Source organism: Aulonocara sp. 'chitande type north' Nkhata Bay, linkage group LG13, assembly GCF_057382095.1.
Source record: "Aulonocara sp. 'chitande type north' Nkhata Bay isolate Kocher_YH1m ecotype deep benthic linkage group LG13, A_spYH_male_GT1.1, whole genome shotgun sequence".
Classification (NCBI taxonomy): domain Eukaryota; kingdom Metazoa; phylum Chordata; class Actinopteri; order Cichliformes; family Cichlidae; genus Aulonocara; species Aulonocara sp. 'chitande type north' Nkhata Bay.
In genome coordinates, this window is record NC_141356.1 from 28,191,145 (window position 1) to 28,218,906 (window position 27,762).

Sequence of the window (27,762 nt, forward strand, 5' to 3'; positions counted from 1 at the left end):
CAACAACCATGCTACATTCAAAGCCACTTAAATAACCTTTCTTCCTCATTCTGATGCTCAGGTTTAGCTTCAGTGGGTCATCTTGATCATGCTTAAATGTGCCATGTGATTGGCTGGTTCCACCAGCAGTGGAACAGGTGCACCTGTCAGAGTATTTAATGTCCCGTAATTAACATGCCAACAATTTGGTCACTAAAGACAGTTGTTGTTATAATATAACACACACATACAGGCCACTCATAAATGACAGCTGCTAGTCGCTGCCCCACACAGGGATGTTTATTTTTCAGCTGATATTGAAGAGCCGGAGTGACACAGGGCGCTTCTCGAGTCTCACAGCGCCTCCTGACTTCCTGTGCCACTGAGGCTCCGGGCTACTCAGCGAAATGGCTGCGTTCCTGCGAGCTCGTAAATATGTCCGTTGTGTTGTCCGTTTCTCCGACCGTGAACTGTAAACGGTAATACTGACCGCCTGTGAAGATAACAAGGAGACTTACTGGGCAGGTTGTCATGGTGGGTCACCGTGTTTTTGGCAGTTATGCAGCGAAAAGTGTTAGCGAGCTAGCGAGCTAATGTAGCTAACGTCACCTGGCTTCTTTTAATGCTACCTGCAGCTCAGCCGAGCTGTAAGCTAACTAGTTTACTAACTAGTTACGAAAGTAGTTGATTTACAACACTTGGCGCCTACATTTAGATGCAAGACCCTCAAATCAACGATATGCAGATTAATTCACAGTATTATACACCGAGGTTAGCATCGCAGACTGTTAAGCTAAATATGGTTGTGTTACCTGAGTTGCTTCTAAATCAGGCCCACAGCAGAACTTTATAGTTTCTATTTTTTGCAACAAGTTTGACCACTTTGACAGTTTGTATGTTAAAGAAAAATGAAACTTATTTACCGCAACATGAACAGGGAAGTGTGCTGTAATAACAAGGAGCATCAAACTGTCAACAAAAAACGGTGTGCAATGCATATAAAGCAACGTGTACTTACAATATTGTTGTTTATTACGTATTTCATATGCATTTTAAATCGATTTTGTTTAGGGAGTAGCAGTGTAATTAACTTCAACCCAAAGTGAGCTAAATGCATATATTAATGTTTATGTTTATTAAGTTTGGTTACATGAGGCTTGCCATTCTAGTCTCTAAATTTATCACCTTATTGACTGCTATATACAGGATGTCTGATAATCTGTTTTTTATATAAATAGTTAACCGTAAATTAATTTTTTTAAATTATAACTTCGGTTTCGTGTGCAGGCTGACGAAAATGCAGATATTGAAAGTACAGTAGAGGATGAAGATGAAAGTTCAGATGATCCAGATCTTCAGGTGAGCAGCATAAATTATGGTTTGTGCAACACTCTAGGGCTGTGCTTCATTAAATTTTACTTCCAAGGAGCCACATTTTCTTGCAATTTATTTATTTAGTCATAAAAGCACACAGTGGTGTTAGTGAAAGGTAAGCGTGGTAAGAAGACATTCTTGAGGGGACACAGGGAGAAAAGACTGAGATGTGTCAGATTACACAAAACTTGCACTGACAATCAGTGACAGCAGGTCTGATGGAGTGATGGGTCTAATTTGAAATTCTTCTTTTAAATTGTCATCAATATGTACAGTTGAAGCCAGGAGAGTGGTACAACAGTGGGTGTCTGCTGCCGTCTATATAACATGGTGGAGGTGCTGTTATTTTGATCCATCATGCAAAACCATCTATAAAGCTTCTGATTGTCAACAGCTTCATTTTTCAGCATAACAATGATCCCAAACACACTACCAATGTAGTAAAAACATACCTGCAGAGAAAAACACACTATGCTATCAGTCAGGGCTGGGGCCTCCCCAGAGCCTGGAGCAGTACATCTAACTTATCTTCTGAAAATAAAACAAAAACTGCAGTGTCATTAATGCATAAAGGTCAAGAAAACTACAATATTCCTAAAAGCGAACCTGTACTGTGCATCAGTGTATCCTTCGAGCTAGCACTGAAATCACTAACAAAAACATTTCTTTTGGCCAAAGATAAGATATGTTATCCCCTCATGTACTTATTTGTTTAAAGTGGCAAAACCTGCGCTGTATGCAAAACATGGCAGCCAAATTAATTCTCATATGTTAGGCAGGTACAATGAAAGACGAGGAGGACTTAATTTTGTTTGTTTGCAACGATTATAGCCTATAGGCTATAACAGCAGTGTTAAAGTTCAACTAAGCATGGATAAGCTGAAACCTTTCGTTGGCACTCACTCTATTAATGTTGTAATCGAATTCCAGCTGGAGCTCAATGTGTTCAGAGCTCAGTGGATGTCTGAGCTCAAACCGAGCTCTGGAGCGAGTGGAACGAGCAACCGACTGCTCCAAGCCAAAGGTCTGAGGAAGGCTCAAGAAATTGCTAGAGAGGAAAAGGCAAGTTGGGGAATTATTTTTTTTCTAGCTGTAAGCTTGCATGTGTTGTCGATTATTATCAGCTGTTAAATGACTGACGAGAGTCACCTTCCCTCAGGCCACAGAGCTGTTCTTGAGAGCTGCTCAGGAGGAGCAGAATGGAGCTGTCTATGAAGGTATGCGCTACATAGGATACAGATGGCACTTTACCACAAATAAAAATAACTCTTTAGAAGTTAACAACTCTTTATCCTTACCCGCCGTCCATTTAGTTCTGTAATTTCTCTGAGGTTGTTTGATTTGTTTCTCATGTCTAATCTGATGTTTTTACTTGCAGCTATCAAATTTTATCGCATGGCTATGCAGCTTGTTCCTGACATTGAGTTTAAAATCAACTACAGCCGTCCTCCTGATGCAGACAGAGGTGGAGGGAACTAGTAAGCTACTTTATTTTGTTTAATCTTACCGCAGGTCTATTTTGTGACAGCATGTTTTCAGACATTAAGTTGTTCTAAAATTATAGTCTTATGCAAATCGCTTTCTTTTCGGGGATCATTTTCCCCTGTGAGGTAATTAAGATGCTAAACAGAGAGCTGCTATATTAATTATTATTGAAATTATACTAGTAGTATAAAGGCTGAACTACGGCTGCTCAATCGAATTTTAATCACGATTACGATCTGGGCTTTCAACGATCATTAAAAATGACTGAGCCGATTATTAGCCCCTCCCTCGTGCTTTACTCTCGCGCTGCTCCGTGTGGCAAATCGAGCGCACCTCTCTGCATTTCGAACACGTGCCACAACAATTACCGGTAAGAAGACCCAAGGGAAGCTCGGAAAGCTAAGCAGAAGTTACTTGGGGAGGAGAGTGACTGCCGTTGGTTGAAAAGAGAGGTAAAAAAAAAAAAAAAACTTCAGTGGTGTGGAAACATTATGGGTTCTACTTGTCGTGGATCAAGTAGACATAGTGTGTAAACTTTGCTACGGTGTCGTAGCTGCACCACAGAGCAACACTGCAAAGTTCACTAAACATAGATGTTTACATTTTTCATTTATTTTTTATATTGCAAACATTTGCCCTGTTATCAGTATTTGCACACTATTTTATATTATTTTTTAAAGTCATTATTCAATACATTGTTATTGTTAACCCTTTAAATCCCTGTAGAACCGGAACTGCGTAAGCTAGCGCAATAATTTGTTTTGCATATGAAACCGGAGGAGTTGTACTTATATCTTATGCCATCAGCTTGTCCTCGGTCACGGTTTCCTTCCACATAAAGCTTTGCAAAAATTGCATAAAAAGCGCTTGCAGGAACAAAAACATAATATTCCAGAAACAGCTGTTCGTAACACTTCCCACAATGAAAAAGACGTCAACGCGAGCTATCGTATGTCCGCCATTTCCTGTCCGAAACCGGAAGTGACGTCATTTTCGCGGAAAATGTAGTTTTTTACTTGTAGGCCTTAAAAGCCTATACTGGTGTTTTTATAAGTCATGTTTGACTTTTCTGAATAGTTTCTGGGATGCTTAGAACTCGAATTGCACTGCTGGAAATAGTTTATTTTGATGCACATGCTGTTTTCTTTGCAAATTTGCATCATAGGATTGTTTTTTGTTTTCCCTGCAGTATATAAAAATTGCTATATCCCCAAAATAAAACTATGAAGACACTCAAAATAAATTTCCTGTTCTTCTAAACTATTTTTTGCAACTTTTTTGTATTTAAAGTTTTGAGGGATAAGCCTCTTAAATTTCCCCAAGTAGAAATATATGTTAAAAAAAAAAACGATTTTCAATTTTTTTGTAGTTTATTGCACTTTTTTGTAATTAATGTAATTACTATGGACTTAATGCATACATATTATTAAAATATGGGCTATAAAAGTTGTATTGATGTATAGCAACTTGAAATGCTCCCAAAAATGGCACTACAGCATGTAAAAAAAAAAAAAAAAAAAAAAGCTCTGGCGGACTTGGTTCTATGGTAGGTCTTAAAGGGTTAAATAAATATCGTCAAATAATCGAGATCTCAATTTCAGTGAAAATAATTGTGATTATCATTTTTGCCATAATCGAGCAGCCCTAGGCTGAACTTATAATGAGGGTGTGAGGAGGATCACTCAGCTGGATTAAAACTTAAGCTGCCCCATTTACAACAACAACAAAAGCAACTTTTCTTTCTTTGCTTTAGTTTGGTAGGTGAATAATATAGTGTGCTGGCTTGTATGAGAGCAGTGCATAGTCTAATTTCTTAAACTGAGCATACTGTGTTTATTTTTCTTTTTTGCAGCATGGAGGATAGTGATGCTGATGGGGAGATCGAGGATCTACTTGCCTACTTCGAGCAGCAGCTATCTGTGGAAGGCTCATTTCCAAAGATCTGCACTCCTGAGGTTGAAATGACTCAGGTGCACATTTCAGGTAAAAAACTCTAATGTAATTTCATTGTAAACCTCTCGAGTCATAATAAACACATAGCCATTATCATTCTTTTCTTTTTTTGATTGCAGCTCTGCCACGGGAAATCCTGATGTACATATTTCGGTGGGTTGTATCAAGCGATCTGGACATGCGCGCTCTGGAGCAGCTGTCTTTGGTTTGCCGTGGGTTTTACATTTGTGCAAGGTCAGCCTCGCTTTCAAAGAAATCAGCTGGATGACAAATTATTTGTCAGCAAGCTCAGCTTTTGACAAAATTGCCAATTTTATATCAGGCAATAAAGGATCTCATGGTGCTGTGAGCTCTTAATTTTTTGTTTCGCTTTCATTCTCTCTCCAGAGACCCTGAGATTTGGCGCTTGGCTTGTTTAAGAGTTTGGGGACGGAAGTGCACTAAACTTGTACCCTTCACATCTTGGAGGGAGATGTTCCTGCAAAGGCCCAGAGTCCGTTTTGATGGTAATTACTACTGACACCTCAGGTTTCTAAACCCACATTAGTGCAGGAAAATACCAAAGGTACTGTTTTGTAACAGATACAAAATGATTTAAGAGCTAGAGTGTCATAGAAATTTTTTTTTTTTTTATCAAGACAGATACCACAAGCGTGCTTATCAAGTAAAATTTTCCACGTAATGTTTTTTTTTAATTTTTTTATAGCAGTTTATTTCAAATCACGTTGGCCTAGAGACCTGGCAGCGACCATCTCCCAACCACTGTTGAAGAGGGAAAAGAGCAGTTGCTAGCAATTGCTAACTTGAAATTTGTCACAGAGAAATATGGTGCTGTCGAAAACCACCTCGTGATTGCAATCTTCAGTAGTTTGCATGGAGGCTGATCTGCAAGCATATGTCAGCTCATTCACCTTCAAAATAAAAATTTCAGATTTTTAAACGTGTGGTTACAGTGGTAAAACCCAAGTTTTACTGTGAAGGGGAATGTTTTTTCACTACATCATGGAGTGTAACTGTACAGTGTTTGCAGACGAGTCTGTGTCTTCCATGTAAACTATGGGGAATCTGCTAGTGACCCGAAGCAAACGAAAGGAGGTTTTTGGGGCAGAAATTTCTTTGTGACTAATTTCATTTGGTGGGAAATTCATATTTGTGTCGCCAACTGGTCTCTAGGTATAAGGACTTCATGAAAGTTTGCCACCCACGTTTGCATACCTGCTCTTAACTTGCAGTTCACTGTTGCCCCCTGCAGTGTGAGACAGCTGCTGGAAGGGTACTGAGTTTCAGTACATAAAAAGACCGCAGGAATAATGTTACGGGTGTAATACTTCTTTATGCTGCAAACTTTTAGATGATTGTTACATGCAGCTAACAACAGTTGAGAGCTAAATGCCTCAAATTACCAGCCACTAGTGTTGTTTTTTGCTGATGCTTTTAGAAGTTATTGCTGCCATATTCAATGTAAACGAATTACTGGATGATTCATTTTCTTTCCACAGGTGTGTATATCAGCAAAACATCGTACATTCGCCAAGGAGAGGAATCACTGGATGGATTTTACAGGGCTTGGCACCATGTTGAATACTACAGGTAAATATTTGAGTGTAGTCTTTATTTATTGTGAGTTGTAACGAAACCACAGATGACATTTTTGACAGTGACGACCAGAGATGGGCAGTAACGCGTTACTGTAATCCGATTACTTTTTTTCAAGTAACGAGTAAAGTAAGGGATTACTATTGCAAAAACGGTAATTAGATTACCGTTACTTTCCCGTAGGAACACTGCGTTACTAAAACCGTGATTTTTTTTTTTTTTTGTTTTTTTTTTGCAAGAATGTCTCATGACAGTGACGTAAGCAAGTGCGACGTTGGTGACAACAGCTGTGTGCAGATCAACAATGGATAATATATCGAGTGCGGGAGAGAGTATGAGCGTGCAGCGTTTAAAGTGTGGAAGTACCGACCTTACTTTGAATTTGATTCCATAAAAAGTGACAAAAACATTAGCGTCCATCGTGCGTGGGAAGAAAACTTCTTTTTACAGCGAAAAAAACCCCTAAACTTCCGAGCAAGCACCGAGTGTGCTACGACGTAATGGGAAAGTCACAGAGAAACTCGCGGATTCCTCCACTGACCGCTGCGGCACACCTGCACCAGGGTAAACCTCCGCCTACCCTACTCCTGCTTTACAGGTGAAAATAGAGCAAAAGGACCGCTAGACCAAAGGACTTTATTTATTTTCTGCTGTGTTTTACTTGCATCTATTTGAAAGAGTGAGTGTAAACACAAAAAATATTTTATTTTATGTGCTGGAATGTGCAGAAAATAGGTTTAAATGTTAAACTAATTTCTTCCAGTCAGAGAATGTTGCATATAATAAAATTTTTGCTTGATGCATAAAGTTAAAAGATTAAAACTAATAAAACAAGTTTTAAAAAGATGCTTTTCCATTTGATTACATTTTGTATGATTGATTATGTAGAAAAAGTAGAATTGGGCTGAAAGATCTATGGCTTTATCACCTATTCAGGTTGTAAATCGTGTTTTTAAAAAGTAACTAAGTAATCAGTAAAGTAACGGGATTACTTTTTGGGGGAAGTAATCAGTAATTAGTTACTGATTACTTTTTTCACGTAACTTGACCAACACTGGTGATGACATTGTTACCTCAGGTACCTCCGCTTCTTCCCTGATGGCCACGTCATCATGCTGACCACCCCTGAGGAGCCTTTGTCCGTTGTTCCCCGTTTGCGTACCAGGAACACCAGGTACACCTCATCTTTTCTCTAAACTCAGCTGGACCCATAGAGAGTATAAAGGATTGACAATTGTTTAATTGTGCTTCATTTCTCAGAATGGATTCAGTTCTGCTCGGTCACTTCCGTCTCTCACAGGAGACAGGCAATCAAACCAAAGTTTTTGCTGTTGTCTGCAAGAAAAAAGATGAGGTAAGGAAATGTTTGAGGCATTTGAGGGGTGGGAGATGAATAGATAACCATATATGTATAATAAGGCCAGCTCATTGAGTAAATGAAACCTCAATAAATGGAAGTGGTTAAAAAAAGTCATGTTTAAAACAGTGCAAATACAGTTGCAGTTACACAATTTGGGGAATTTTCCCCTTGAAAAAAATTACATAGTTTAATCCTAGTACCTCATTCATCAGTGTGTTAGCATGTCTGTTTCTTTTCATGGAAGAAGTTGGCCTCTTATTGGCCTCTACTCGAACACAAATAAGTTATTTAGCGTGCAGTACATGGCTGCACCAGCGTTGTGCTTGTCAAAAACATTCCTGCATAACATTACATTGCATTACATAAACACAACACTGTTAAATGTATTGTTATAGTTTACTAGGTCTAAAATGATTTCCCCCTACACAAGTTATACTTCTACTAATGTGTGAGGGTGCTAAAGACTGCAGCATTGACCCACGGGTGCTGACAGAATCTATGCCTCTGTTCGAAGCACCCAGAGCCCGGGAAAAAAACGCTTTATTTATGTTACGGATACAGTTAGAAACAAAATCTGAAATAACTGAATCTCAGCTGTGAGTTTGGCTTAATCTCTTCTGGTTGATTGCCAGCTTTGTAGTTATCACATTTCTGGCAGGTTTACAGTATATTCGGCATTCTTAGGTGCCATGTCTCTGAGAGCATCTGCTGTGAATTCCAGTTTTCCATAATATTTCACCTAACCTGTCGGATTACGTCTGAACTTGTAAACCGCATCTGTTGACAGAAAGCGACCGACTTCCAAAGGAATCGGTTCTGCAGGCGGAACCCAGCTCCGGAGGCTGAACACAGCTTTCACGTGGGACTGGCTCTGTCCTCTGGGGGGCATCAGAGTTTTAGTAAGCTTGTGTGGATCCACCATTCCTGCCACATCACTTACAAGTAAGTCACAGGACTGCTAATAGAAGTGACCAAGAAGGGAAAAAATGTCAATTTCTGTTCTAAACCTGACCGTGATTATGCTTTTAGGTTGACTGGGGAAACGGTCATTACTACTTTTGACCTGGACAGGATGTACACACCCTTCTTCTTTGCACGTGTGAAGAGTTACACTGCTTTCTCTGAGCAGCCTCTCTAAGCAGACCCTGCACATGATCTCACGAAGACCACAGCAGAGATTGAGTCATCGTTGCATCAAAAACTCACGTACTTCTCAGCCTGTTTTAATTTGTGCTGCAGCTGCTTTATGGTGTTGCTGTTTGAACCCTCACGTTTTCTAAATGAAAGCATGTCATTCTTTCAGGTACACTTTAGAGAAAAATACTTATTTTCTGATTTCAGAAATTGTGGTAATATGCTGAGAGCTAAAATAATTAGCAGAATTTCCCACCTGTTCCAAGCAATGAATGTTCATACTGTTTTTGTTTTGTTGTGCACTTTCTTCCTCAAATAAACAGTGATGAACAAAACAGCCTCGCTGCTGTGTTGGGGCTTTCTTTTACTCAAAATTGATAGATTACAGAAAACCTACAATAGAAAACCTATTACACAACATGAGTTCAACAGAAAGCATTGCAGATTTAATTTCATGCTTCTACATCATTTGTCTCTTTGAGGACACGTGGGTTTAATCCACACATTACATTTTCTCTGAACTGAGCAGATCAAACAGGATTTACAGGAAAAAAACCCAAAAACAATAAATGTGAAAGTTGTTTGGATTAGTCTGAAATCATTTGTAGCTTTACTAGAGCTGGTGGCTGATCTAAAACTCTATGAAAATGGCAAGTAAATATTTAAATTGTTTGCTGTTGCCAGTTTTTTGGTGGTTCACAGTAAACTGAAGGAAAAGGTCAATAAACGGCTTCTTTTACAGCAATCCTGAATCACTGCGATGAAGCCATCGTTTGGTCATTTAGCCGGCACTGATTTATGGGAAAAGCAGTGGGAGGATAATGAGGAAATTGCATTGCATACTGTACTGCTGATTTTATAAACGTCAATAATGTACTCTGACCTCTGGATGTCCTCAGGCCGTGGCCTCTAAAAATCAGTGAGTAAGTCATTGTTTGAATAGTGGCTGGCCAGCAGATACGCCACCAAAGCTCACAAACAGTGGCTCTGTCCTCCAAACGCGACCTCAGTGTGACTCACGGCTCTCCAGTGCATCAAGTCTGCATGCAGTGCTCGTGAGGAGGAGAACAGGGCAAATGGAAAAAACTTTGGGGTGAGGGTGGGTCATTGTCTCAACATATACTGTGTAGACTGAGTCGAAACGACGCTGACTGACCTCGGTAACAGAGGGGAAGAGACTTTTTTTCTGTCCCCACACCATTAAATAAAAACTTTGTAAGACAAAGCTCCCAAAGAGCTAGTTGGAATAGTTTCATGTGTAAGTGAGAAAGCTGTGCAGGGTGTGACCCCCTCACTCTGGCCTCATGTCTGCTTTCTGAGGTCAGACATTTGGTCACAACATCCTGATTAAATCCACAGTGAGCGAGCACAGACAGAGAGACATAGAAATTGATAATCTCCTGAGAATCATAAAAAATCATTTTGATATCTAGATTTTTTTAAAGATAATTAAGCATTGTGTTTGAAAGAAATCCACAAAAAGTCCAAATTCTCCTACACACAGTAATACCAAAAAACTTTAGAGGCCTAGCTTACACATTGGTTTTTATCCATAATGCACAATAGAACACCGAATACAAGTTTTATTTTGAAAAGGTTAAAATTACTATTCTGAACTAAACTGAATTTAGGAATCTCACACTGAGAAGAAAAAAAGATTATCAATCAAAACATTATTAAAAATGAATAATTTAACATCCTTTCTTGCTATAAAATGTGGAAACTGCAATGCTTATGACTTTGAAAATAAAGTCTATGTTGTCTATCAAATCCCTACAAATGTGGCATCACTAGAAAGTCGAGGATGTCCTCTTGACTGTACACCAGGACTCAAATAGATGCATTAATGTTGTTTGGTATAGAGCTCTCAGACTCATGTCCCCCACATAGGACAATAATATATTGCTGGGTCTGGATCATATTTAAAAACCAAATAAAAGCACAATGCCCTGATATGCAGATCATTCAAAACTATAACTACAAGAGCTATAACTTATTTGGAAGCTTTAATGCAAACAAGAAGTTTTCAAAAAGTTGGGTACAGGGAGAACAAGAATTCTGCCGATGTTACGTAATGGGGAAAAACCCACAGCTGGTGAAGCTTCTCAAAACTAATATGATTATTCAGTAAAATGCTTGGGTGTGGGAAAAAAAATCCCAGAGAGGTTGTTTCATGTCTCAAATTAAAGCTGGAAAGAATTTCAGGATTTCATAAACTAAAGGAAAATATCATTAAAGATTCAGACAGTCCAGACTGACATCTGCACACATGGGACAAGACTGAAAGCTAATATTGGAAGGTTATTTTGGAGCCCTGCATTAAACACAGGCGTGATTCTGTAGTGGGAATCGATCATTGCTCGGGTTCAGGATCACTTCTGAAAGACAGTCAGTGAACACTGACATGCTAAAAAAGAGAAATGTTTACAAAAGACACAGAAATGCTTCTGCCTCCTTTGGGCCTGAGGGCTGCGGAGAAGAAGTAAAGCATATTGGGATTTGGCCAGTAAATTAATTTAAGAAAATGTGAGTGCCACGTCATAGCTTAAAGAGAAGAGGGAACATGCAGCTTGTGTCGCCAAAAACTAGGTGCGTTAATATGGTATAGAAATTTATGAAGGCACCTGTATTGTTCAACGATTCAAATTTCTGACTAACGTATGCTGCCATTCTTTTTTCCCCAATGCAACAGGCCTCACTTATCTTCAAAACTGATAGCAAACTGCATGTATTCCAAATGCACGGCTGTGTAGCAGCAGTGAAAAACACTGAAAACATGCATATTTTTTAATGTCGTTATATAAAATGACAATTAAAATGATTGGTTCATTGATGTGTAAATCATTTAATGTTGCAGCGGTTTACTTAAATTACTTTTGCACTGCTTGATCAATAATAACTTCACCTATAATAATGCAGTTTATCTGGAAAATGATTCAACTAAATGTTATTTATACAGCATATAAATGTTATTTATACGCTGCAAGATAAAAACCCTACAACTTTAGAAAGAAAACCCCAGGAATCGGATGACGCTGGATGAGCAAGCACTCGGTGATGGCGACAAGGAAAAACTCCCTTTTTACAGGAAGAAGCCAGAAACAGAAACAGTCACAAAAATATTTGTAAATAACTTCTTTTTTTAAATACATAGAAATTGTAAATCTTTTTATTCATGCAGCCAGTCGTGCTAACATGCTCACATGGCAGCATGTTCGCATACCAACAGTTACTAACTATACATAATACAACTGATAAACTAGTTTTGCTATTAGCAACGGCTAGTAAATGTTTTGCAAACTCAAAAATAATTAAGAGTCTGTTCTCTTTCGTTATTGTCAGTGTGATTAATTTTCAAGACAAACACAACAAACATGTTCATAGTCTTTTTTTTAATGCGTTACAGTGAATAAACAAATTCTAACACATTAATTTGGATTCATGACCTGATTTCAGAAAATATATCTATCGATTTAACAATCTAGAAAATCTTTGATCTCAGTGCATCTTATTACATGTCATTACATGCCTGTATGATTTCATGGGTACAGTGTCAGAAATTAATTTAAGATTCATCCTTTAGCCACCCTTATACATTTCTTCTTCCATACCAGCATTTACTACCGCCTCTGCTTGGAAATTAAATAAAATTAAATAGTTTAATCACTAAAATCTTTTTCCCTCGTTATTTATTTATTTATTTATTTATTTATTTTTGGGTGGGTGGGGTGGGGTGGATATGAGAGGAATAGAGAAAATACTCATTTGCTGATATATGTGTGCCAAACATGTAGCTACAGCCAGTAGTTTAGCATGAAGGCTGAGAACCAGGAGAAAAGCTACTTTGGCTATTTTCACGTATATTATGATCCAAAGTGAGCTTTCGAGGGTTTAAGTGGATGTAGTTACTTTTGAATAGAAAAAGGTCGGTCTTTTTTTTTTGCTGTTGTTTTTTTGCTATTCTGTTTTATCGACATCAAATTATGATTAGAAGTTGTTAGAAATAATAATTTGTTGAAATTCTCAAATCCCACAAAGGAAATGTAGATTCAGGCACAAGATTCAGACATGAAGTTGGACACATATTTGTCTGACGTGAACAAACATTAAGAAAAATGGGAAAATGCTACATTAGAAACCAAATCAACTGGTCCAGAAGGCACAGAAGACCCTATTTCAATAAAGATATAATTAAAAAGAATTGTAATGATATTAATAATAAACTGTCCTAACTGAGCTTTTAATGTAAAGCTCCTCAGCAATGGGATTCGTCCAGTTGTCATAATCTTTCCAGTTTTTGAATGTTTAGTCACGTGTTCAGGCAGATCATAGATGTTCTAACTGGTTTACCTACGGGAGGTAAGATTGCCTTTCAACAACTTGATCTAAAGATAACAGATCTTTCATAGTCAACTATAAAATTTGTCTGAATACAACATATTTACTTACTTAGCCAAAAACACTATGATTATCTTTACCATCTAAATAGTTTAAAAATAAACATTTATGCTGCAGTGCTAATGGCATAGGTTCATTTAATCAAATTATATTTAAGGTCTTAAAAGCTCAGTGGACAAGGGAAGACTAAATTTTCTGAATTAAGCAGAACTGAATTTAAACTACTCTCATGAAACACCACAGCTGCCCTGTCACGCTGTCTTAAATGCTTTTTAAATAGAAATCCTACAATGCGCAGAACACTATACTTTGGTTATGCTTTGTTAGATTGCTAAATATTCCAAATTTGAAACCCTGCACTGAATATTTTTCTGTAAATGTGCAATTTCAGGTGTTACAGCCTCTCAGTAAGTATGCATTACAGTATTACAGAGAGCAACATTTAAGATGATGCAACTGCTGAGGCAGGAATAAGATAAAGCAAGACGCGAGATGCGTATTCTGGTTACACATTAAGGACCACAGTAAGCATCGTGTACATGTGCATGTTTTCAGTCCCTCAAGTTGACGTCACTGAGTGTGAGAAGAACCTTCAGCTGCCAACACACTCGGTGCAGCTTTCATTTTTAGATCTTGCGGGTGTAAAGCGTTACTGAATGTGTGCTTGTTTGCTGGTAGCAAGAACAACATGTTTGCTTTGGATTATCATTACCTCTAGAAGGTGGGGAAGGCAATATTGTACAGTGTCAACCTTACTACAAAATATTAATTTTCTTCATTAAGTCAATAATTCAGTACAGTAAGTAGCAATATGTGCAAAAACATGGAAAGTCTCTGGCTATACTGTATGTGGCTATGGCTTATTTCATCTGAAGTAAGTGCTAGGCTATTCTAGGTAAGAAGACACATCTAGCAGCATTAGCTAACACGCTACATTGAGAAATAGGTTTCTCAAATGTCAATCCACCCTCAGTTTCTTGGGTGCGGTGAAGTCCGTTGATGGCGTCCCGTTAGCATGTCCATTTGTTGATAGCAGGGAGCTGTTCTGTGGATGCTTCCTCTGAGAACCGCTCTTCTTCTTGTAAGTCTTGAGTGAGACAAAAGAGGGAAAAATAAATCACTACATATAATTTTATAGATGAAAATTCACTCTTCCTCTCAGCCTTCCTGGTTATTATAGTATAGCCCCGAACGACATATAGGAGAACAAGGCTCCACTCCTTGAGGCGGTAGTAATGTTTCCATGGTATTTCTCGATTCCTGGCTCCTCTAGTCGCATAACACAGTAACCTTGGGCTGGATACTGAACTCTGAGGAATCCATCAGAGTGTGAATGTTAGCTTGAGAACAGAACCCGTCTGTGAATCGGGCATATTTCATTTTATATAAAAACAAATGTAAGTTTGCTTGAGAAATAATAACTGCTGGCCACTGCTCTAATGACTCAAAGGTGCAAAGGGTACGTTTGCAGCAGACTACAGTCAGCTGTAGATAAAGGTTTGTGTTGGTGCTTTCACAAGTTCAGGTATTTTAAGGAGCAAGTTATTGTAGGACTGCGGATGTCATCCACTCCAGTGAATGGCTCTCTAAATTTTAATGGGTTTTGTGTAAAGGCAGAGGGCTGTAGCACAAAGGAACAAGAAGCACATCCATGATAAAGAAAGTTTTCATAGGGAAAACTAAGCACACGTTCACTGCTTCCTTATGATTTAAAAAGGGTCCAAGTAGCAGCCAGGTATTCCTGATAAAATGCAATCAATTTAAATGATCATCAGAAAGAGTGCATGCTAAATGTTCACAACATTAAAATGAGAAAGACTGAACAAGTATGGCTTGTTTGCAAAGGTTTCCAACAGAAAGCCTCTTCTCTCTAAAAGAATGCAATGTTGCATCTGAGCAAACCACAAGGCATCTGGAAAAATGTCCTTCGGACAGATGTAACCAAAGTGGAAATGTTCAGCATTAAAACACAGCATAATGAAACAAACTGCTTATATGAACTGTCAAGTTAGATGGACCTGAATCATGAACTTTAAAGGCCATCTGTGTGACATCTAGGACTTAGTCAAAATCAGCTTAAACAACATGACAATGATCCCAAGCACCGTAACAGACTGGGCGAAAAAGAAAAGAATCAAGATGTTGCAATGGCTAAGTTAAGGTGTTACTAAGTCCAGATCTCATTTGCACTGAGACCTGGACTTTGAGAGCTGTGCCTGCAACATTCAATGAACTGAATCAACATTGTAAGACAGAGAGGGACAAAATTCCACCATAACAATGTGACACGCTAATAAAGTCGTGCATAAAACAATTACTTCCTTTGAATGTTTTACCTTCTTGCAAAGAAAAAACTCACCTGAATGTAGAAGTTCATGAAAAGGATAATGAGTGTGAACATGTAACTTATTTGGAAGTACAACCATCCAATCGGGAAGCCGCATGGCCATATGACTGCCAAAGTTGTCTGGGTCACAGTTAAAAAGAACTGGATCTGTGGAGAAAAACAAACAAACACATCACACACCACAGAGTGAGAGGGTGACAGAGAGCCCAATGTTCCATACTACTTTATATTTCTGCAACACTACAGGCAAAGGAAATATTGCTCTTTTTATGCCACTACGTGCACGTTTTCATACAATACACACAAAGTGCTTGTAAAATATACAGTTCAGTGTGTCAATCAGCCTTAAGTTATTTGACCTTGTAACGGAGTCTGTATTTCCTTTAAATGTTCTTTAAAAGAAATAAATTTAAAGGAGAATTACAGCAAACAGGTTTAAAACTAGGAAGCACTTTGAGACACTGTTTAAACCCAAAGTAAACCTTTTTTTAAACAATACATTTTCATAACTGCTTATTTAAACAGGATTACAAGGGATAGTAGCAATCTGAGCTGACATAAGACTGTTCTGCAAAGAAGAATGGGCAAGGATTTCAGTCGCTAGATGTGCAAAGCTGGTAGAGACACACCCCAAAAGACTGGCAGCTGTAATTGCAGCAAAAGATGGTTCTAAAAAGTATTGACTCAGGGGGCTGAATAATTACGCACACCCCACTTTGCAGTTATTTATTTGTAAAAAATGTTTGGAATCATGTATGATTTTCGTTCCACTTCTCACGTGTACACCACTTTGTGTTGGTCTTTCATGTGGAATTCCAATAAAATTGATTCATGTTTGTGGCTGTAATGTGACAAAATGTGGAAAAGTTCAAGGGGGTCAAATACTTTTGCAAGCCACTGTATATGAGTTTAAATACCTGGTTGACCCCACGTATTTAAACTCATCCACCTTCACTACCTGTCCTTCTTGCATCTTCACCTTTCCACCCGCCTCCTTCCCTTTCACATATATGTTTTCTCTTGCATCTCCTGACTTTCATTCATCTTCCACACGCACGCTAATCTAGCTACAAATCACAGAGTCATCTGCAGAAACTAAAGTCCATGGAGTTTCCAGTACTTTTGGATTTTAATTATGCATTTAATTGCACTTTTATTTGAAACAAACCACGTATTTTTTACTAAAATGCCGCTATTTTTACTTAAGAATCTGAATATTGTTTCTAGCACTGGAGGAAGAATGTGAACCCACCAGCTGTAACTGCGTGATGTACTTCTTCCACCAAAGGTATGGCCGGATGGCTGGAATGGCTGAGAGGCCATAGTACGAATACATCACGACGTGAATGAAGCTGTTTAGTGAGGCACCGAAGTACGCTGGAGAGGCACAAAAGAAAGAGACAGGATGATATTAACAAAGAGAGAGCAGGGATAATAAACTTGTTATTAGTCTGTTGTGTTTGGAGAATTTACTACAGATTTTATGTTAAAATAAAAAATAAAAACACTAGAAACCATTAACAGTAAAGTAATGCAGAAGTAATATGGTTTATGTGAGCAGTAAAAAGCGCAAAGTTAGTTACACATTGTAGCAGCGTGTGGGTCAATAAGTGTCACTTTGTATCCTTTAAGAGACTAGAATGAGCTGCTTTCAAGGCTAATGGGTTAGAGCACTTGAATTATTTAGCTGAACTGTGATGCCAGACTGTTTCTGTGGTTACTGGAGGGTGAAGCTGTGTAAAAACACTCACAATGCCCACAAGGTATCCAGTTCATAACAAACCACCAGATATTCAGCATGCTAGCATGGTGGTAAAGGTGCAGGAACGTGATCTGGTGATTATTTTTTCGTAGTATGAAGAAGAAGGTGTCCATGAACTCGATGAGCTTGGAGAAGTAGTACCACCAGAGGACATTTATAATCTGGGTGGGGGTGGGGGAGGAGAGAGAGAGAAACCTTCATAGCAAACAAAATATATACACAAAAAAAAAAAAAAAATGTTGGCAAAATTGGAATGGGTTCCCAAAGGCACCCAAAGGTCTGGGAGGAATCTGTTTAACTGTAGGACTGACAAACTGATAAACCTTTTAATTTAATCGCTGCAGAACTGCAGAGCCAAGCACATTTCAGTGAGAGGCTTGTTTTCACTGATGCTGAAGACAGCCATCATGATGTCGAAAACTGGATTAAATGCACTGTCTCTGCAGCTTATCTGACTGGATTTATAGCTACCTGCCCACAGAAATCAAAGCAGATCAGTGGATACACATTTTAAGTAAAATGCCTAAATATGCTCTCTCTCTCGTATAGACTCTCTTACAATTTCACTATAAAGCCCATCAGTGTATCAAAGAAGCAATCAAAAGACAGAGGAACACCCACACAAAAAGAGTGCACAGTGTAAAGGTGACTGACCTTAATATCCGCTTCCTCTGCACTGTGAGTGTTCTGGCAGTAGAAGTTGTAGCCTCCATGCCACGCAGCGCTAATGAGCTGTAGATAAAAAGACATTAAATGTAAAATTAATTTATTTTGTACCAAAAAAAAAACAACTAAACACAAAGAATGTGCAGTGCACAAATAGAAGTGCATGATTTGTGTTTTTAAATATGACTCAATCCTTCCAGCAACTAACAAACGTGTGCAAATACACGCACAAATAGCAAGTAAGATAACTATTTTCTCCTGTTAATACATGTTGTGTCAGATTGTGATGAACCATCTTTAGCTGATAACAATTAATGACAACAAAGATGATACAGTTTAAAAGGCATCAAGCTCATTGTTTATCATCACACAACATGCGGGAAGTCGTTTAATCTAGGAAAGGCTAATTGCAGTACTCTAGGACAGCGGTCCCCAACCCCCGGGCCTCGGACCAGTACCGGTCCGTGAGTCGTTTGGTACCAGGCCGCGAGAGTTGAGGCTCAGGTGTGAAATGTGTGGTTTTCAGGGTTTTTATCGGTTTTCAGCGTTATTTTGTTATCGTTTTTATCGTTAACTCGCTTTTCCTGGGTCTTTTCACGTGTTTTATGTATAACTCTTCTATTTTTCAGTACCGGTACTAGTTTTATTTTGTTGTATTTTTCTGCGACACCTTAAAGGCCGGTCCGTGAAAATATTGTCGGGCATAAACCGGTCCGTGGTATTCAGCAAAGGACACCATGTACTCACCTTTAGTCTACATTAACTCCCTTTTGTTTGCACTGATTTTTGTGTGTGTATGTCAAAGGTTTCATTGGAATGTTTGCAAAGCTCCGAACACTTTCTGACCGGCTGCTACGTTCCTTAAAATCCAGACTCTCAGACCATCTGCAACATGTTAGCTTCAACAATAAACATGCAGCAGCAGCAGCAGCCTGTAATCTCTGTGGACTACATAAGAGGAGGAAACTTACAGAAACTGGATTATTCAGCCTATTTGTTGCCATTTCTAGTAAATCTTGTTAGAGGCATTGAAAGGGCACATTAAAGAATAATTATTCAAATACACGTGGATGACTTAGCTGATTGCTGAGTCACCACTTCCATATAGATGCACTTTGTCTGCTGCTGTAAAAGGCTTCACTTACACAGCTTAGAGCCAAGAAACCGCCAGCAGAATGAGGTTTGTATTTTATCTTGTGGGCACAGATATTAGCCTGTCTCTAACTTAATATACAGCTTTGATTGATTGATTTTTTTCAGACTTACAGATGCATTATAGTCAAACAAAACTGATCACAATTACAGTTGTGCTCTGGAAAGTTGACAAAGATCAAAAGTAGCCTGTACTTTGATTCACATCAGGTGGCCTTGATTGATTTTGCACTGCCAAAAGTTCACCCCGTGGCTGCGGCATTACCAAACTGGAGTGCTTAATGAATCAAAGCAGGCAACAGTCCACTGGGGCCTTACGCAATGCAGCGGGACAGACAAGATTGGTCTGCCAGCTGTGATGGGGAGGAGACTAAAGATACTTTAGACTTACACGTCCTCAGAAATGCTATGTCTGGTTCTGACATCCTGGTGTTCACAGTACGCATAACAGCAGATGCTGTCACTGATAAGAGAACTCTGCACTATTGCCACATCCCAGTGCACTGAGCTCAGACTGACTGAGCCTCCCTGCCAAATAAGAATGCTCTTCCATGTTTGTTTACATTAGTGCGTCTCTCAATTGCAGTCACTTAGTCAGCCCGTTTATAAAAAAGCAGTTTTCCAGCAAACAATAGTGTCCTGTGCTAAAAGCTGGCACAATGAGCCTGTCAGCATCCAGCTGCGTCCCTCTCTCCCCCCCGGGGGCTTTGTCTCTTGGTGCAGCTTTCAGCCACAGATGCAGGCAGCCAATTCCTCGCAAAAGAGTGATGGCGCACTGATATCTGTTAAAAATGAAGCTATAATTAATTTTACACTCAATTTTTGTACTAATCTAGCATGATAACTCATGTTAGAGGCAGATGTGGGAGGTAACAAAGTATAAATTTCTGGGTCATTTTAGTTTCCTCCTCTTTATTTTATAATCTATTTGCAGTGCGACTCTGCTGTGTTTGCTTTGGCCCAGTTTAGCTCATCTCTCAGCGCTGAGCAGTTCGTTTACCTCATAGAACATATAAAAGGACAAGAGCGTCAGGCCCAGATTGTAGAACACCATGACGGCTCTGCAGGAGTACGGCTGCCTGTGTTTCATGTACTTGGGCCCCATCCAAACGATCAGAAGGTACATGACTGTGAGTGCAAAGGTTGGTGGGTAGTTGTCGAGCAGCAGCATTCCCCGAACCCGCTGATCTGAAATATGGAGATAAAGAGGTGAGGAGAGGAGGATGGACAATAAGGTGGCCTGACTGCCAGCAGCAAATGAATGAAGAGAGCTGAAAAGAAATCACCAGCAAAAGGAATATTGCTCAACACCTAGAAAGTTAGCAGGCGGAAAAGCACAAGACGATCCACAGAGCAGTGTCGAGCATGTAACGTACGACTTGGGTCAAAGGTTTTAAGTAATGTTTACCTTATATAACATTTTCTCACAGGGTACTTGTAGAGTTGTGAATGATTTGCACCGTTCAGTGAATTAGTGCAATTTGCATCATCTTACCTCTTGGACCCATCCATGAGTCGATATACGCGTTCAGTTTATGATTGAAGGTCTCCATTTTTCACCTAGAAAAAGAACAGAGTGTTGTTAGACGTTATTACAAAATAATTATTCAAAAGCTTAAAAAAAGAATAATAAATGTAAAGGAGTATGTGCTACAGTAAGGTAATCGAACTACTCTGTATCATCTACAATTAAGACTTTTAGCAGCATGAGCATCACGGCGACTGTGGTTAGCACCGTTTCCTCACAGCAAGAAGCTTCTGGGTTCAGACCTTGGTGGGGCACTACTGTGTGGAGTTCGCAGGTTCACTGGGAGCTCTGGTTTCTTGCAGGATTAAAAGATATGTTATGTTAATGCTGCCTATGTATGCCCAGGGTAAACTTGAGTTCTGTGCATTCAGGAGAGGATGACTCATCACACCACGATTTTATATGCAACATACCAGGTTGAACCCCATTTTCCTTCACAACTTCATTAATCCTTCATATTCAACATAGATTCAAGGTGCTGGAAACACTCCTGGGAAAGCCTTGTTCATATTGACATGATGACACCACGCAGTTACTGCAGATTTGTCAGCTGCAGATCCAAGTGTAGCCCTGTTGGATTGTGATCTGGAGATTGTAGAGGACCTTTGAGCACACTAAACTCATTGTCATGTTCAAGAAACAGGTTTAAGATGATTTGAGCTTCGTGACATGCCGCATTATTCCCCCAGAAGCAACCATCAGTAGGTATACTGCTGCCATAAAGGGACCCGGACATAGTCAGCAACAATACTCAGGTAGGCTGTGGTGTTTAACCAGTGCTCAGTTGTTATCAAAGGGCTCAACATGTGCCAAGAAAACACCCCAATAAACTAATATACCAACACCAGCAGCCTGAACACACTTTCATGTTACCTGGACCAAATTCAGACCTTCAACATCCAAATGTTACCAATGTTTCCAGTCTTGTATTGACCAAACTTGGTGGGCCTGTGCAAGTGGTAGCATCAGTTTCCTGTTGTTAGCTGCCCATCTTCTTTGAGATTCAATGTGTTATGCGTTCAGAGATGCTCTTCTGCATACCATGGCTGTAACGACTGGTTGTTTGTATAGTTACTATTGTCTTCTCATCAGCTTGAAGCACTCCGGCCATTCTCCTCTGACTTTTGGCATCAATGAGGCTTTTTCAGCCAAAGAAATGCTGCTCTTCAGGATATCTTACCAGTCTGTGTAAACCCTGAAGATGGTCATGTGAGAAAATCCAGGTAGATGAGCAGTTTCTGAAATTTCTAACCGATTGTGTTGCTTAATCAGTCATTTCAAATGTGAGTTGAGAGACTGAGCTAACGCCACTGGATGTCTCTGTGCGTCTCTCTCTCTCACTCACACACACACACACACACACACACACACACACACACACACACACACAAAATACTAGGTTATAACCTAAATTTAATACCACGGTACCTAAATAAGTCTAATGAAGAACATGACGCCCAAAACCACCTCTCCCAATATGGTTGTCATTTGGAATTAGTAACAACAGTCACTTATGAGAGCAAGTACAATTTCAGGGAGTAAAACAAAACCAGCACAATGAAAAGATGTTAAGTCTATAGAGTGTGGTGGAAACCAACCATAGTTTTATCACTACAAGTAGACATAGAGATGAATGCAGTGGTAATCAATCCTTGTGAAAGATGTCTTTATTAGTGATCAAAACCACAGCCTTTTAAAAAATATGATCAACTCTAAGCAGCGTTTAAACACCATGACATAACTCCAAGAAATCAATTCTGATATATGCCTATCAGCAGCTGAAAGCATCTGTGCCTGCCTGCCTTTTTAAGTCTCCATACTTCAGTCCATAGATTCTCTCCACCTAACACATCCCATAAACCTAGCAGTGATCCTTCACATCCCTCTTGTTTCCATCAACACATCAAATATATCCAGTTCTCACTCTGGGATGCAAATGAAGTGCAGAGGCCAGGAGGCAGGTGTACTCAGAGGATAACCACGACTCTATCCCATTACTACCAATGTGTATTGATCCTCTGGCTCTCAGATTGTTGAAGATGATGAACGTGTCAGAATGTGCAGATTCATTAGCCCTTTATGTGTATATTTCCTAAACCTTGTGGATGTTCTGCTGCCAAAGCTGTCATATTGTGGTGGTGGTTGTGGCCCTGTGTCTGCTGATAGTTCAGCCCTTTGTGACCGTTTCAAACCCACAGTTTGTAATGTCCCCCTCCTGATTTAAACAGCTGCCTGAGGAGCTGTCAAGAAGAGCGTGAAAGCAAATTATTGCTCTGTCAGTAGATATACCACTATATAACTGTCATACAGCAAAAAGTTAGGTTTTACTGCTATACTTCAGAAAGTCAGATCGGCCCAGTGATATGAAGCAGAAGGCCATGTACAGGCCAGTATGAACGTCTGGATGTGCACCACTGGATATTTTTTCCATATAAGTCTAATAAGTTACTACTGCCAGGTTCTGTTCACAAGCCTGTCTCCTACTATGATTTACAGCAGCAGGAAGCACATTCATCACGACACGCAGGCCTGGATAAACGCATCATGTTTTTAACAATACAGGACATTTTCAAAAACCAGTGCTTCTACACAATAACAGCACTGCTTCCACATACAGTCTTAACAATACTCTCACTTCAGAAGTGCATGAATCCCTGCGTTAAGATTTTCTTACTCCCAATCTGATAAGTCTCATGATCACATGCTTTATTCATTATCACCCCAGAGGTGTTTACACATTCCTGCAGGCCTTTATATTGTTTGCAAAAGCCTGCTGTATCACTTCAGCCTTTGCAAACAGAAATAGTACGACTGCCTTCTTTATATCCTCTGACATGTTTCCCCAGCTATTGAGTCAATGCAGCAGTCTGTGATCTAACCGACTGCTGCACCGCTGGACTGTCGCTACACCTGCCCCCTGAGAGCATGAAGACAAATCCCATTCTCCTGCAAGCTGAGAGATACTGTAGCTCTTCTACCACATATGAAAACACTTTTTTGACTCTTACATTGACAGTAAATCGCACCGTTTTTCAGAATAACCTTGGCCACTAAAGACAGAAATGTGAGCAGATCTATCAAATTTAACCAAAGCATCTCAATTCAACCTGCACACGCCTCTTAGACACAGTCATATGATACTGAAATGCAACTAACAGAACTGAGAGGACACACTAATGACTTTGTTTACATGCATTCAGAAAGTCTTTTAATCTATGTAAAGAAATTCTTATTTAAACTGACTAAAGCCCATAAATACAGAGTATATATAAGTAAAAGTTAAACACCTATTTGAATCGCTGCTCAGGGAACACATAGCATGTAATCATTTATCTGTCGGCACTGAATATGGCTTATTCTGATCGACCCCAGTTTGGTAATATCCTCGCTGATTATCTGAGATGCATTAGGCTCCACCAAAACATGATAATCTGCAGGGCCTTAATCAGAGCAGGCTGAGCCTCAACAGGGGAGCAGGTTAGCAGCCAGTCAGTGAGTCTTTGCTGGGTACAAGCTGCATGCAGCCCTGCAAAATATGTCTAAACAGTCAGAGCTGAAGCTTCTATTTAGTGTTGTTTTATTTATATAGCACTAAATCACAACAACAGTTGCCTCAGGGTGCTTTATATTGTAAGATAAAGATCCTACAATAATGCACATATGACCCCCTATGAGCAAGGGCTTTGGTGACAGTAGGAAGGAAAAATTCCCTTTTTAACAGGAAGAAAACCTCCAGCAGAATCAGGGTCAGAAAGGGACGGCCATCTCCTGCAACTGGTTCTTCTTGAAGAGAGGAAGACTCTCTAATAGTATTCATCACTGCAGTATGTGCCACTTTAAAGGCTCTCTGTTTCTTTCAGGCTACTCTGGGAATGGTTTGTAATAATTTCTCCACTACTGTGGCGATTTTCACTTTATTTACCAGGTGTTTGTCAAAAATCAGAGAGTCCTCTTATTAGAGTTCTCCTCAAACATCACCACACAAAGATAAGACTATCAAACCAATCCATGCACATCTGTTTTGCTAACCTGCACAAGAATAAACACAACCGTAGCTTTTTAAACTCATTTCATTGTCTTCACATTCATTACTGGTACTTTCTTGGACACTTTTATCTTCTCAATTTTTTTATGACTGCTGTGTGAAGGTTGTCTGGCAAACTAAGATTTCCGTTGTACAGTATAAACCTGTCTGTGCTTATTTGCATGTGTATATGACACTTACAAAACTTTATGGACATTTCCCACCTCTGGTAACACATGTAACTAATTCTCAACAAAAATTAAACTACAACTAAAAACCAGCATCATGTTTTCACTCTAAGCATCTGTCATGTCTTATTAATTACATGGAAATAGTCGATATAAGGCTAGCTTATTCTCTCTAGTGCCCTGCTTTAAATGCTAATGTACTCATTAACTGCATGGGTGACCACCAAGAATAAAGTGGCTCTACAGATGATGATGATGATGATGATGATGATGATGATGATGATGAAGAAACCCAATTCAGTTCCCGAGAGCACATAAAAATGCACACTTTCACTCCTGGGTTTGTCACATTATCTACAGCCATCACTTACAAACATGTATTAAGCGCACAAAAACACGTTGCAGTACTCGGTGGCTACTTCCAAAGAGTTTTGACGTGATGATCGCGACAGGTTCACGGGACTGCTACACAAAACCGCCTCCCCCCCCCCCAACACACACACAGTATTATTGTATAATAGCAACTATTCTGCATGGAGGGGGGGGTCACACGTGTAACCCTAAGCTGCACTTTACGCACTATCCTGTTCAGCAGCAGCCCCGTTAACCTAAAGATGTGAGCTGCTGCCGACGACGTTAACCCCGTTAATTTCAAAGCGGAAACTTCCAGAGAGGAATTCATTAACATGCCGAGCAGCAAACTTCGCATCCCGTCGATCGCAACCTACAACCCACAGTAACAGCAGAGGTCACCGCTTCGGGAGCATCAGTCAAAACTGGTCGCTTTCACTGCAGACGCCATTAAGGCAGCATCATTAATAATAATTATAATTTTTTATTTTTTAAAAAGAAGAAATAAAACGTAGAAGAAGACAGAGAAAGCGCCTACCGTACAGCCACGGAGCTGGGCCGGCGCCTTATTTAGACGGAGGAAGAAGCCCTGAGAGTGGATCAGGAGAGAGTGGATGCAGCTGTGAGCAGCGGACTGCCTACCTTTGGAGGCGGAGTGAGAAAAAAGGAGAAAAAAAGCCCGCCTGTGTAACCTTGGCTTGGCCGGGTCTGGGCACAATGTGCAGCCTTGTCGCTCACAGTGGAAAATAGTGGGAGGAACACGCAGATTGGCCCATTGCCCCGCAGGAGGGCTACAGCCACGAGGTGACCCGATGCGTTGCAACTGCACACGCAGGAAAAAGGGAAAGAAGATGACATGCAGGTTTTCTGTACCTTCCTGTAACTTTATTACAAAGTCACATTCATTAGAAGGAAGAATTGGGTCGTTGCAGATTTTATTTCTCATCAGTGGGAAACATATTTGAAGTAGAAATGAAGTAGAAATAATTGAAGCCACACGTGACGTTTATGGTTTAAAGACACGAGTTATGTCACAGGTTTTTACTGCTGGTCAAAGGGGCGCTCGTTCGTGCATCGTGATTTTTTTTTAAGCTTTGCACTATGCCAAGGAGTCAGGCTTCTGATCAGGCATCATTTAATCTGTATCAAAGATCACTTCTGATGTAGAAAAAAAATCCTCCTGTCGCAGGAGACTTTAAAAAAAATCTTTTCTTTAAGTGTCTAAATCAGGGGAGTTAAACATAAGGTTTGGGGGCCAGAATCAGCCCAGCAAAGACTCGAGTTTGGCCCACTGGAAGGCTGTGGAAATATGACAGATGGCATTATATTTAGATTTTTGTTGTATTTTCATAGCTTTTTACAGCTTTTCCTAAGTAATAGATAAAATAATATCAGTTAAAACACAGAAAATCCCCGTTTTTTACATTTCTTTCTTCTTCTTTTGTTTTTTTCCAGTGAGTCCACGGGAAAAAGGGACATTTTTTGCGAATTAATGTGAATTACTCTCATGCTCACTTGAAATCAAAGTGAGTTGACGTGGCCCACTATGTAAAATGAGTTTGACATCCCTGGTCTAGTTTACAACTGTTTTTATGACCTGTCATAATAAAGACACTCTTTCATTGTCTTTCTCTCTCTTTTGAAATGAAATATTTTGCAAATATATAATCAGTGTGTTTAGTGATGGTGTACAGTTCACTGAAAGTTTCCTTGATTTGTACAGAGCTAGCTGCAGTACATGCTACACTCAGAGGTAATTCTTGCTGAATGACATTTAATATTGTGCATGTGGCTGCTGAGCTAAGCGTACTTGAAGTATGGCTGTGTGCTCACTATGCATTTTTAATAAAAAAACAGCTTTTTCTTTCTTTCTTTTTTCTCCTTACAGTTATGACTGGATGCTTGCAGGGTAAACAGGATATTTATGCATACCTCACACCCATCTCTTTTAAGAGACCAGTAGGTCCATAAAGCACAGACACAGTCCCAAACAATCCCACATGTTTAGCCACATCTAAATGGGTTGAGAGAAAAACCTTTGGTGAGCATCACTTATGAGGAGTTTACAGCACAGCACAACATAAACCACAGTGGTGCTGTGGTTTATGTTGGATTTTGAACTTTTTTGACTCAGTTATTAGTTTTTATATTGTTTAATTACTTTTATAATTCACCAGTAACACTTTCCAGGTCATACTTTAATTTTTTTTTCTTAATTTTTTTAAAAGAAAAAGAAAACACATTTATCCAATTTGTCATTAATAAGTACTCAGTTCACACTGATACAGACACACTCGGAGAAACACCCTTTGGCCATTGAACGTTCCCCCAGAATTTAAAATCCTTCTCCTCACATACAAGGTCTTGAATAATCAGGCCCCACCTTATCTTAGAGACCTCACAGTATCATATCACCCCAACAGAGCTTGTCACTCTCAGACTGTGGGCTTACTTATGGTTTCTTG

General features: G+C 39.5%; 2 protein-coding genes across 2 annotated transcripts; one reads left to right on the top strand and one right to left on the bottom strand.

Moving 5' to 3' along the window:
• The first annotated feature begins 268 nt into the window (after positions 1-268).
• On the top strand, positions 269-9,220 carry fbxo9 (F-box protein 9). The gene is made up of 13 exons (XM_086259710.1): positions 269-513; positions 1,267-1,338; positions 2,284-2,415; positions 2,513-2,570; positions 2,732-2,831; positions 4,691-4,821; positions 4,911-5,025; positions 5,179-5,297; positions 6,291-6,381; positions 7,466-7,561; positions 7,648-7,741; positions 8,535-8,689; positions 8,777-9,220. Exons 1-13 carry the CDS (start codon positions 511-513, stop codon positions 8,883-8,885), a joined length of 1,275 nt encoding a protein of 424 aa, XP_086115836.1. The 5' UTR covers positions 269-510; the 3' UTR covers positions 8,886-9,220.
• A 3,034-nt stretch (positions 9,221-12,254) lies between these two features.
• Positions 12,255-26,026, bottom strand: elovl5 (ELOVL fatty acid elongase 5). The gene is made up of 8 exons (XM_086259711.1): positions 25,836-26,026; positions 20,702-20,766; positions 20,207-20,394; positions 18,043-18,120; positions 17,378-17,549; positions 16,879-17,003; positions 15,639-15,773; positions 12,255-14,366 (listed from the first exon to the last, which is right to left on the bottom strand). Exons 2-8 carry the CDS (start codon positions 20,757-20,759, stop codon positions 14,238-14,240), a joined length of 885 nt encoding a protein of 294 aa, XP_086115837.1. The 5' UTR covers positions 20,760-20,766; positions 25,836-26,026; the 3' UTR covers positions 12,255-14,237.
• Between the last annotated feature and the right edge of the window lie 1,736 nt (positions 26,027-27,762).

What these genes read in the sequence shown, in the direction of transcription:
- elovl5 (XM_086259711.1), bottom strand. Translation starts at nt 20,759, where the DNA reads ATGGAGACCTTCAATCATAAACTGAACGCGTATATCGACTCATGGATG. An exon ending in CAGAGGAAGCGGATATTAAG is followed by an intron (nt 17,550 to 18,042) that starts GTCAGTCACCTT and finishes ACCCCCACCCAG; the next exon opens with ATTATAAATGTCCTCTGGTG. An exon ending in ACATCACGCAGTTACAGCTG is followed by an intron (nt 15,774 to 16,878) that starts GTGGGTTCACAT and finishes TTTTCTCCACAG; the next exon opens with ATCCAGTTCTTTTTAACTGT.
- fbxo9 (XM_086259710.1), top strand. An exon ending in CAGATGATCCAGATCTTCAG is followed by an intron (nt 1,339 to 2,283) that starts GTGAGCAGCATA and finishes ATCGAATTCCAG; the next exon opens with CTGGAGCTCAATGTGTTCAG. An exon ending in GACAGAGGTGGAGGGAACTA is followed by an intron (nt 2,832 to 4,690) that starts GTAAGCTACTTT and finishes TCTTTTTTGCAG; the next exon opens with CATGGAGGATAGTGATGCTG.